We start from the raw sequence: 12,120 nt of genomic DNA, 5'->3' as shown, positions 1-12,120 counted from the left end.
GGTGTTATATTTGAATGCATGCTGTCTACATAATAAGCCACATGACCTTGTAGCTCAATTACAAGTTGGCAGGAAGGACCTTGTGGGCATCACAGAGTCGTGGTTGAAAGAAGATCGGAGCTGAGAGCTTAACATCCAAGCATACTCATCATATCTAAAGGTCAGACAAGTGCGCGAAGGTGGGGTGACTCTGTTGGTAAAATCTGAACTCAAACTCTTAGAAAAAAGTCACATAGGATCAGAAGATGTAGAATCCTTATGGGTAGAGTTGAGAAACTACAAGTGTTAAAAGACCTTGCTGGGAGTTGTATACTGTACAAGCCTCCAAACAGTAGCTAGGATGTGGGGTACAAATTACAATGGGAGATAGAAAAGGCATGTAAAAAGGGCAATGGGGGATAGTCATGGGGGATTTTAATATGATTGGCAAAATCAGGTTGGTGCTGGATTCCAAGAAAAATAATTTGCAGAATGCCCAGGCTTGGACTTTTAGAGCATCTTGTGGTTGAGCCCACTAGGGAAAAGGTAATTCTGGATTGGGTGTTGTGTAATGGACCAGATTTGATTTGAGAGCTTAAGGTAAAGGAACCCTTAGGAGAGAGTGATTGTAATATGATAGAATTTACCTTGCAGTTTGAGAGGGAGAAGCTAAAATTAGATGTATCAGTATTACAGTGGAGTAAAGGGAATTACAGAGGCATGAGAGAAGAGCTGATCAAAGTTGATTGGAAGAGGACACCAGCAGGATGATTGCAAAGCAGCAATAGCTGGAGTTCCTGGAAGTAATTCAGAAGATGCAGGATTGGTTCATCCCAAAGAAGGAACAATCTTCTAAAAGGATGAGGCATTGATGGTCAACAAGGGAAGTTAAAGACACTGTAAAAGCCAAAGAGAGGGCGTACAATACAGCAAAATATAGTGGGAAGCTTTTAAAAAATCAACCAAAGACAACTAAATAAGTAATGTGAGAAAAGATGAAATATGAAGATAAACTAGCCAAGAATATAAAAAAGATACCCAAAGTCTTTTCAGATATAAAGAGTAAAAGCGAGACAGGAGAAGATATCAGGCCACTGGAAAATGATGCTGGAGAGGCAGTAATGGAGGACAAAGAAATGTCAGGTGAACTCAGTAAGTATTTTGTATTAGTTATTACTGTGAGGACAACAGCAGTATGCCAGAAATTCTAGAGTGTCACGGGGCAAAAGTGAGTGTAGTTGCTATTACTAAGGAGAAGGTGCTTGGGCAGGTGTAAAGTCTGAAGGTAGATAAGTCAGCTGGACCAGATGGACTACATGCCAAGGTTCTGAAAGAGGTAGCTGAAGAGATCATGGAGGCATTAATAATGATCTTTCAAGAATCTCTAGATTCTGGAATGGTTCCAGAGGGCTGGAAATTTGCAAATATCACACCACTCTTTCAGAAGGGAGGGAGGCAAAAGACGGAATTGTTAGTCTGACTTCTGTAGTTGGCAAGATGTTAGAGTCCATTATTAAGGATGAGGTTTTGGAACACTTGGAGGCACATGATAAAATAGGCTGAAGTCAGCGTGGTTTCCTTAAGGGGAAATCTTGTCTGACAAATCTGTTGGAATTCTTTAAGGAAATAACAGACAGGATAGACAAAGGAGAGCCAGTGGATGTTGTTTACTTGGATTTTCAGAAGGCCTTTGACAAGGTACCACACATGAGGCTGCTTAACAAGATAAGAGCTCATGGTATTACAGGAAAGACGCTAGTATAGATAGATGATTGACTGACTGGCAGGAAACAAATAGTGGGAATAAAAGGGGCCTTTTCTTGGATGTCTGTGAATAGCAGTGTTTCGCAGGAATCGGTGTTGGGACCGCTTCTTTTCATGTTATATGTAAATTATTTGGATGACAGAATTGATGGCTTTGCAGCTAAGTTTGGGGGTGATACAAAGATAGGTGGAGGGGCAGGTGGTGTTGAGGAAACGGGGAGTCTGCAGAAGGACTTGGACAGATCAGGAGACTGGGCAAAGAAGTGGCGGATTGAATACAGAGTAGGCAAATACCGAAACTGGAGGTCAAAGGGACTTGGGAACCTTTGTGCTGGATTCCCTAAAGGTTAACTTGCAGGTTGAGCTGTTAGTAAGGAAGGCAAATGCAATGTTAGCATTTATTTTTAGAGGACAGGAGCATAAAAGCAAGGATGTATTGCTGAGGCTTTATAAGGCATTGGTTAGACATCACTTGAAGTATTGAGAGTAGTTTTGGGCCCCAGATCTATGAAAGGATGTGTTGGCATTGCAGAGGATCCCGAGGAGGTTTATGAAATTGAACCCAGGAATGAAAGAGTTAATATACTGTATGGGTAGCGTTTGACGACTGTGAGCCTGTACTCGCTGGAGTTTGCTAGAATGGGGAGGAGAGAATCTTATCAAAATATATCAAATACTGAAACGTTTAAATAGAGTGGATGTGGAGAGGATGTTTCCATTAGTGGGAGAGTCTGGGACCAGAATGCAGGGAATAGAAAGAGAACAGAGATTAGGAGTAATTTGTTTCACCAGAAGAAGGTGAATCATTGAAAATCATTGCCACAGCCAGCTGCGAAGGCTAAGTCTTTGGGCATATTTAAAGTGGAGATTGATAGGTTCTTGATTAATAAGGGTGTCAGAGGCTATGGGAAGAAGGGGGTTGAGAGGGAAAATATTTCACGCATTATCGAATAGCAAAGCCAACTCAATGGGCTGAATAGCCTAATTCTGCTTCTCTGCTTCTGTCTTATGGTCTAACTTCCTCACTTGTGACATTATGATGGAAGATAAGGTTTGAAGAATTTTCTCTGTGACATCCTGCAGCTGGACTGTCCATCCTATTGGGGGGAGCCCTGCATCAAATTCTCTATACAAAATCACCAGCAAGTTTTCCAGGCTGATGCTTTGGATCAACTTTTAGGGCCTGGTGGCTAAGTTCAAGTTTAAGAAGAACTGCCAGCCAGTGTTTTACATTGCCTTATGCAGTGTGTCCAAAAGGTAGAAGACAAACTTGACTGACTACAAAGAGAAGATCTACAACCAACCGGCCTGGAGCAAATTTGTAGCAAGCAAGAGGCCTTGAAACAAAAATATGGTACACCTGCCAGGTCGTGATTGTTTGGTGCCAGTGACAAAACGTACACTGGCGTGGTGCAAGCTGGCTACCAGCTTGAACTTGAGCTGACAGACTGAAAAATTAAAAGGCAACATTTGAATCATACACACCAGCAAAGCTATGGAAGTATCCTCTGCGGATGGAACCTGCATCCCCGCAGATAATCTAATGGATGGTTCATCAGGAAAAGAGGAGATTCACAGTCCACTGTCCTCAACATCAGCTAACCAGGAAGGCACAGGGAGGGACGTTGCCTGCCTGCGACTGTCCAAAAGGGTGCACCAGCCAGTTGACCGCTACCAAGCGGGATAGATAGTTCATTATTTTTCTCTGTTTACCTCACTTATTTCCCTTCCTCTGCGGTTTCTATTATCATGGGGTGGATGTAGAGTATCAGATCTTCAGGTCAGTTGTGAGAATGTGGCAGGTGAACGTGCAGCCATTTGATAGCATGGTGAATCAACTGGGCCTCCTGATTGTGGAAGGCTCTCTCCTTAAGCAAAGGCTTTTGGGTGCACATGTTTTTATCTTGGCTCCTGCACCATACGTTTCACAACATGTACAGGTATTAGCAGGACTCAGTGAAAACGTTTAATCATACTTCTCTGTTGTTGATCTTGCTCCATGCATACATAACAGAATGACGGGCATCCAACAACAAAATGACCTTATCTTAGTCCAGGTCTGACCATGGTGGAGACACTTTTCCTTCATTCTCATTGACTTGCATTTTGCCTTTTCACACAGTCAGTGACAGTAACTCTCCTGCCATTTCAGAAGTTGGCTTTTTGTTCTATGCCACAGTGGGACGTGGTGCTGAGTGATGATGGCACACTACACCCCCCCCCCCCGCCACCAAACAAAGCACCAAAGAGGAGGTTAAAGGTGAATAAGTGCCACATAAGCACATCGTCCAACTCTTTGCTGCAAACTATGATAGAATGAAATGGCTTCAGATGCCAGATTATTCTGCTTTTTTAAGAACACCATTTTGCCGAGATCACAATACAGCCTTGGTTGGCTATATAGGGCAAAAGAACTGAATTTGCAAAGCTTTCAGAAGGTGATTGCCCCTCACAATGGAGACGGGAATTGCTCCAGCAGTAGGGGAGATATCAGCCACTTAGAAAGATACTTGTATTTGTAACTAGCAACATAAAAAGTCAATTTGGAGTATAGTAATGCAAGAAGAAGCTTCTGAAGACCAAGGGGTTAGCAATAAATGGCCTGAAGACAATGTTCATATAATGAGAATTCATTTTTAGAAATGTGAATGAGGTAATTCTACTCTCAGTCATAATGTTTTAGAGTTTTAAAGATTAGTTTTATTTTTCCGGTGTACATTGAAACATACAGTGAAGTGCATCGTGTGTGTCAACAACCAAAGGAGCCCAAAGATGTGCTAAGTGTCGCTGTGTATCCGGGGCCAACATGGCATGCCATAACTTACTAACCCGAACCCATACACGCGTTTGGAATATAGGACGAAACTAGACCACCCAGAGGAAATCGCCGCAGTCATTGGGAGAATGTACAAACTCTTCACGGGTGCTGTAAAGCACTACACTGACTGCTATGCTACCATGCTGCTCCTAAGTAATTAAGTAATGCTCTTGCTGCATAGACATGAAAGGGCACTATGAAATGTGGTTTTTGAGGGGGATGCAAAGCATATCATGGACGAAACAAATATCTAACGAGGACGTCATGAACAGAGCAAACGCGAACAGAGAAATAATGTATGAGATCATGAAAAGGCAACGTAATTTCATTGGACATGTGATTAGGAAAGAGGAGTTAGAATGCATGGTAATTATGGGGAAGGTGGAAGGGAAGAAAGCAAGAGGAAGACAAAGACAAATGATGATGGAGACAGCAGCCAGAGAATTGGAAATGAATACCAATGAACTGATCCACTTGACCCGAAACAGGAGTGTGTGGGCCATGGCAGTCAAAGCTCAAACTGGGCACGGCACCTGATGATGATGATGCCAAAGCAAATTCTGAGATCTTTCAATAAATAACTTCCTGGTTATGACTGTCCACCTGGAGCAGACAATTTGCTCATATGAAACCCACATATCGCACAGTAGATGGGTCCATGTACTCAGGTGGGTTATCGTGCTGCTTCCTGGACCCATGTCTTGCACCTTAAGTGATTACAATAACATGCTTTTGAAGCCCACATACTGTGTTACACACAAAATGCTGGAGGAACTCAGCAGGCCGGGCTGCATCAATGGAAGATGAAGGGTCTCACTCTTTTCCATAGATGCCGCTGAGTTCCCCCAGCATCTTGTGTGTATTACTTTGATTTCCAACATCTGCAGATTTTCCCTTGCTTGTGATTCAACCCATATAGTGTATGATTTGCTTCCAGGTCCTATTACTAATGCTGTAATTATCATTGCATACTAAATGCAGAAGGAACTCAGTAGGTTGGCTAACATCTACAGATGGAAGTGAACAGCCAATGTTTATTACAAAAAGCAGAGACCCTTCACTAGAACTGTTTATTTCCCTCCACAGATGCAGCCTGGCTTGCTGTGTGTTGCTCCAGACTTCCAGAATCTCTTATGTCCATATATTTTTCATGTTAGATGTCTGGTGCAAGCTTCTCACACTCTTTACTTCCAAGTTCTCTGCAGTTTTGAATTCTTTGCATGAGCAAGCTTCAGATTCTCAAGGCATATGCATGTGTAGTTACTATTTTGAAGTCTTTCCTGCAAGCTCGTCACTGGCTCTGGCTGCTATATATGTACAGCATGTGGTTTATCCCAAGCTTAAAGCACAGGGCACAGGGAATAAATCCCCTGCTCTTCTACAAATCAGTGCAATCACATCCTTTGCGTCCATGTGAGAGGCAGAGAATTTAATACCTCTTCTGAACATCAGCACCTCTGACACTGCAGCATTAGAATGTCAGCTCCTGTCCCTCGAGCACAACTTTCTAAATCTTAGGTGTGTGTTCTGTCAACTGAGTCAAGGCTGACACCCATATTTCATGCTTTTATCCACAGCGCCTCAGTCTACTTAGTACCATCTATGTCCGTGGGTGCACAGATACGGTCTTGAATTGGTTCTTGGCACACCATGCGGCTATGGCTGCTCTCTTGTTGGGTATAATAGTACCACAGGTAACTTTATTATATCTTATTTAATGTCATGTTTTACAATTGATAACATTTCTTCCTCGGATATGCACAAACTAATACTGTCTCATCCCTCAGCCTCAATAAAAGCACTTGAAAGGCTTACTTTAGATAATAATGTCTTAAGTGATTGAGCTAATGGAAGATCAATCACTTTTACTAATCTTTTACTAATGCTGCAGAGCATACCAGTCCAGAACAAATAAAATTCCAGCAGAACTGTTTGACAATTATCTGGAATATAGAGCCGACCACACCATAGGGCAGCTTTGTGTAAACTATAAAATGAGGAGTTTCTTTTCCACATTTTGCTTCCTTTTTCCACTTTATGGATTGATGTTGAAAACATTTCCTGTATTTATACTCATGACTTGCAGTGTGTAAATGATTTGCATCAAACAAAATTTAAAATATCATATAATTCTATATAAATCCTCCTGCTGCTGAGTTGAAACCAAAAGGAATTTGCACTGGTGGAGATGCCCTCTGCTTTGAGGCCATCGAATAAGGAGAACTTCTGATGAAACATACTTATTTAAATTCTTGTGCACTGTTTTCCTACAACAAATAAATCTATTCAAAACCAATGGGTCAAAGAGTCCATACCACATTCTATCTACTTCAGTTATATCCAGTTGAACTTCTGCCTAAATGATTGTGAACTCCAGTGAACTGACTCCTTATTTGCCATTCCCCTAATCTTTGTTCTTTCATGATTGGACTTTGTCCTTTTAGAGTCTTTCTTCAAGTCAGTCCCCCTCCTAGATCACACTGCATCTTCCCTCAGATGCACTTGCAGTCCCTCCTGCACAAATCTGCTCCACAGCCACACACTTCGGCTAATCAGACAGTTCTTCCTAATTCCTAGTCTTGCACCACCAAGGAAAACGAGATTTCAGTGCATGGAAAACTATTGTCCGTCACTATAACTGTAACGCTCTATCCTAGGCACATCTGGTACATATTCTCTGCACGGTCTCCAATTCAATCACTTCCTTCCCACAGTGTGATGACTAGAGCTGTAAACAAGTATTCCAGTTCTGGCCTACCATTGTTTCTTATCGTTATACTGTAAACTTGATGCTCTTGTATTCTAAGACCTGGGTAATGAACATAAGTGTCCCATATTCTTTCTTCATGTCTTATTTACTTGCGCTGCCATTTTCGAGGATCCTTGGACTTGTACACTGGTTCTCCCTCCTCCCATTCCTGCCATCACCATCTTTCTTGGATCCAGCTATCACCCACCAGCTCTTACTCCACCCCCTTCCCCCTACCTTTTACACCAGCCTCCCTCTTTCTTTACAACCCTGATGAAGAGTATCAACCTGAAAAGTTCACTGTCCATTTCCCTCCATAGATGCTGCCTGACCTGCTGAGTTTCTTTGTGTGTTGCTCCATATTAAAAACATTGTCATCCAAATCGTTAATATATAACAAACAGCAGTGTATCCAAACCTCTAATATCTGTGGCACACTGCTGGTTACAGGCCTCCAAACTGAAAAAAAAAACCTCCACTGCCACCCTCTGCCTCCCTCCTCCAAGCTAATTTTGTATCCAATTTACATTCCCTATGCTCTCACCTTCCAGTTCAGCCTACCACAAGGGACATTGCCAAGGGCCTTGCTAAAGTCAATGTAGACCACAGCTACACCCTCCTCTCATCGATCTTCATAATCACCTCTTCAAAAAAGTTCAATTAAATTTACATGACACAGTTTCTCACACACAAAACCATGCTGGCTATTCCTTGCCTTTCCAAAACAGAGACACAGGAGAACTGCCTGTCTGTGGCCCTGATGAGAAGGCCTGCATCATTACTGCTCTCCTGGGCTTTGCCCAATTTGTCCATCACCTCCGTCGTGAGCCACTCATGGAGTCACTGATCTGGCCACTGCTGCTATGTTCCCAGAGAGGCTATCTCTCCAACAGTATCCAGTCCTCCACTGGTTCTCACAAAACGCATCGCTTCACATTTGTTTGGAATAATCTCCACCTGTCATTTTTCTGCCAGTTTCACCAACATCTCCCTGCAGCCTTCCACGTTGTCAAAAGCTCCACCGCTGTTCAGCTCTTCCACAGGCTTACTAAACTCGCTTCCCGCATCCACTTTGAAGACATTCATGTACACTCGGTGGCCACTTTATTGGGTACAGCTGTACATCTGCCCATTTATGCAAATATCTGATCAACCAATCATGTGGCAGCAACTCAATGCATAAAGGCACGCAGACATGGTCAAGTGGTTTGGTTTTTGTTCAGACTAAATATCAGAATGGGGAAGAAATGTGATCTAGGTGACTTTAACCGTGGGATGATTGTTGGTGGCAGACAGGGTGGTTTGAGTATCTCAGAAACTACTGATCACCTGGGATTTACACACACACAACAGTCTCTAGGGTATACAGAGAATGGTGCAAAAAACTAAAAACATCCAGTGAGCGGCAGTTCTATGGGCAAAAACGCCTCGTTAATGAGAAAGTGCTGATGAGAGTGGCCAGCTGATAGGAAGGCGATAGTAATTCAAATAACCACGCAATACAACATTGGTGTGCAGAAGAGCATCTCTGGATGAACAACATGTTTGACCTTGAAATGGATGAGCCACAGCAGCAGAAGACCATGAACATAACTCACTGGCCACCTTTTTAGGCACAGGAAGTACCTAGTAAAGTGGACACGGAGTGTATCTTACAATCAGCAAGGTATCCAAGGCCGATACTTGTGGGACACCACTGGTCAGAGGGATTCAATCACAAAACAATCCTCCATCTCCTGGTGCCAAGGTGTGTGAGAATAGCCTGCCTGTAACCTTGTTGGGGGAAGGATGGTGATAATTGTGCTTTTTGGAAGTAAGCTGAAAAGGGGCCTGTTGTGTTGGAAGTAGGGGGTGAGAAAGGATTAGGAATGAGCCTTACACAGGTTAAAATGTGTAAGACTCAGCCACAAGGAGAGATCCTTGAGTGGGTCTCTGTTATTTCTTGAGACAAGAGATTTGCCGTGATCTCCTTGACACATCAGGAGGAAGGGGCTGTATGCCCCGTTCTCACTCCTGATTCTTATGCTTTTATCCAATATGTCAGTTAAGAAAACTGACAATTTACAACTCGCTCACCAGACAGCATTATTAATGGCAGGTTTGGGTCGGTCACGGAGACCAATGTAGATTTTCAGTTACGTTTGTAGCCACAAAGATTATGCAAAAGATCTACTATTCAATCTCTAAACGTGATGTGGTCTATTAATACTCATGAAAGTAGGAGTGTGAAGATGAAAAGCAGTGGACGGAAATTCAACAGCTTTCATTTGCAACATGTCAAATGGTTCATAATTTCCATTGCGTTTGGCATTTGTTCTAATGAGGATTAATGTTTATTAACATTCTATTTTTAGACAGGATTCAAACAAGTGAACATCTTTCATTTGCTGAGGTTTTATTATTCCTCTTTACATGGTAATTGGATTCCCTGAGTGTTTTTGCTCTGCTCCGCAGTGTAACGTGTGCAGTGGGTGACTGTTGTGTCAGGCACAGTGTAACGTGTGCAGTGGGTGACTGTTGTGTCAGGCACAGTGTAACGTGTGCAGTGGGTGACTGTTGTGTCAGGCACAGTGTAACGTGTGCAGTGGGTGACTGTTGTGTCAGGCACAGTGTAACGTGTGCAGTGGGTGACTGTTGTGTCAGGCACAGTGTAACGTGTGCAGTGGGTGACTGTTGTGTCAGGCACAGTGTAACGTGTGCAGTGGGTGACTGTTGTGTCAGGCACAGTGTAACGTGCAGTGGGTGACTGTTAGGCACAGTGTAACGTGTGCAGTGGGTGACTGTTGTGTTAGACAGTGTAACGTATACAGTGGGTGACTTTTGTGTTAGGCAGTGCTCCTGCAGGCAGCAACACATTAAAGTCCCCTCCTCTTCAAGTAGTCAAAATCCTCCGGTCTCTTGGCCTGCTGTCAAATGCAGCACAAGTTACTCATAAATCCTTAAACCATGAAAACAGCTTTAAAACTTCCCAAATGATTTTGAGTTTGCAATTATAATCAAAAATGGCCAATAAAGAATTTGTGAAATGTGAATTAATCTATCTTATTCATATACTTGTAAAGTGATACAGAATGGAAATACCTAGATCCCTGGCTCGATTTGTCCATGCTGACCAAGATCCCATTAGCAACACACACACACCCACACAAAATGCTGGAGGATCTCGACAGGCCAAACAGCATCTGTGGAAAAGAGTAAACAGTTGATGTTTCGAGTCAAGGCCCTTCAGCAGGACTGAAAAAAAAGATGAGAAGTTAGAGCAAGAAGATGGGGAAGGGGAGGAAGTAGTAGATGGTGGCAGGTGATAAGTTTTTGAAATCATCAAACAAAACTTATAAAATTACAAATCTAGTTGACAAAATATCCAGATAGGTATTTTACTTGGAAATCATTGCATACAACACAGATTTTGTAGCTCTACTGTTCCAGTAAGCCATTCAGCTTTAAATGAACTTGCAGATCTTTTGTGCCATAGAGCACTAATCGCAGGGTCCTAGCTTTGAGGACATTAGATCTCAGCTGAGCCACCGATGTTCTGTTAGAATTGTTATAAGTAAACTCTGGTTGCCACCTCTATGCTGGAGCCTGTCTTTCCCACACACTTGGGTTCCCACATTGCCAGTGCACATCGTGACAAGACAGGGTAGTTGAATGCTCCTCTTGCGCAATGCAAGAAGGCAGGAAGATCTCCAATGTCCCTGACGACGACATCTGCAAGAAGTTCATCCAGCTGCAGCTTCTAACAGGTTGTGTTAAGGAGTTGGAGCTGGAATTGGATGAACTCCAGATCATTCGGGATGCTGAGGACAGGTAGTTACACCCAAGATACAGGACACAGGATACTGGGTGACTATCAGGAAGGAGAAGGGGGAATCAGCAGCCAGTGCAGGGTACCCCTGTGGCCATTCCGCTCAACAACAGATATATCACTTCAGATACTGGAGGTAGTATGACCCAGCAGAGGAAAGCCACAGCAGTCAGATCTCTGGCACAGAGACTTGCTTTGCGGCTGAGAAGGGAAATGGGGAGAAGAGGCGAGCTGCAGTGATAAGAGATTCATTGGTTAGGAGAGCAAAAAGGAGGATCTGTGGACTAGAACGAGATTCCCAGATGGTACGTTGCCTCAAAGGTGCCAGGGTCAGGGACATCTAGGATCTAGTCTACAGTATTCATAAGTGGGAGGGTCAGCAACCAGAGGTCATGTCTGTGTCAGGACCAAAAACATGGGTAGGAGGGGTGATGAGGTCCTGCAAAGTGAGTTCGGGGAGTTAGGTACCAAATTTAAAGGACAGGACCCCAGGATTGTGATCTCAGGATTGCTAACCATGCCACAAGCTAGAAATAGGAAGATTATAACTTTAACATGTGGCTCAGGAGATGTTGCAGGAGGGGAGGCTTCAGAATTTTCGATCAATTTTCAATACCAGGTAAGGTAGGACCTGTACAGAAGGGGCAGCTTGCACCTGAAATGGAGCGGAATTAATAATTAATATCCTAGTGGGAAGGTTTGCTAACGCTGTAAAGGTTGGGAAGGCGGGTTGGTCGGGGGGGGGGGGGGTAGTTAGTCTTGAGTTGCAGGAGTATGGGAATCAGAGCACTAGAACAGATTGTGGAGTGGAGAAAGATGTTGTTAAGCCTACGTACAGAGTCAGGAATCAGAAGTTTGAGCATGGTGGCACTAGTGTCCTGAGCTGTGTATATTTCAATGCAAGGGGCGTGGATCAGCATTCAGAATTGGAACATTGTGGCCATTATTGAGTCTTTGTTGCAGGAGGGGCAGGACTGGCAGCTCAATTTTCTGGGGTTCTGT

At 43.3% G+C, this 12,120-nt stretch overlaps 1 protein-coding gene across 1 annotated transcript in view; it reads left to right on the top strand.

The window, feature by feature from the left end:
* Positions 1-12,120, top strand: part of tspan15 (tetraspanin 15) — a 136,343-nt gene that overhangs the window by 93,429 nt on the left and 30,794 nt on the right. The window contains exon 7 of the mRNA XM_072239704.1: positions 6,139-6,255. Coding sequence (XP_072095805.1) covers positions 6,139-6,255 — 117 coding nt within the window. The remainder of the gene's footprint in view (positions 1-6,138; positions 6,256-12,120) is intronic.

The sequence above is a fragment of the Mobula birostris genome, chromosome 21, assembly GCF_030028105.1.
Source record: "Mobula birostris isolate sMobBir1 chromosome 21, sMobBir1.hap1, whole genome shotgun sequence".
Lineage (NCBI taxonomy): Eukaryota > Metazoa > Chordata > Chondrichthyes > Myliobatiformes > Myliobatidae > Mobula > Mobula birostris.
This window is presented reverse-complemented; position numbering and strand designations above follow the sequence as displayed.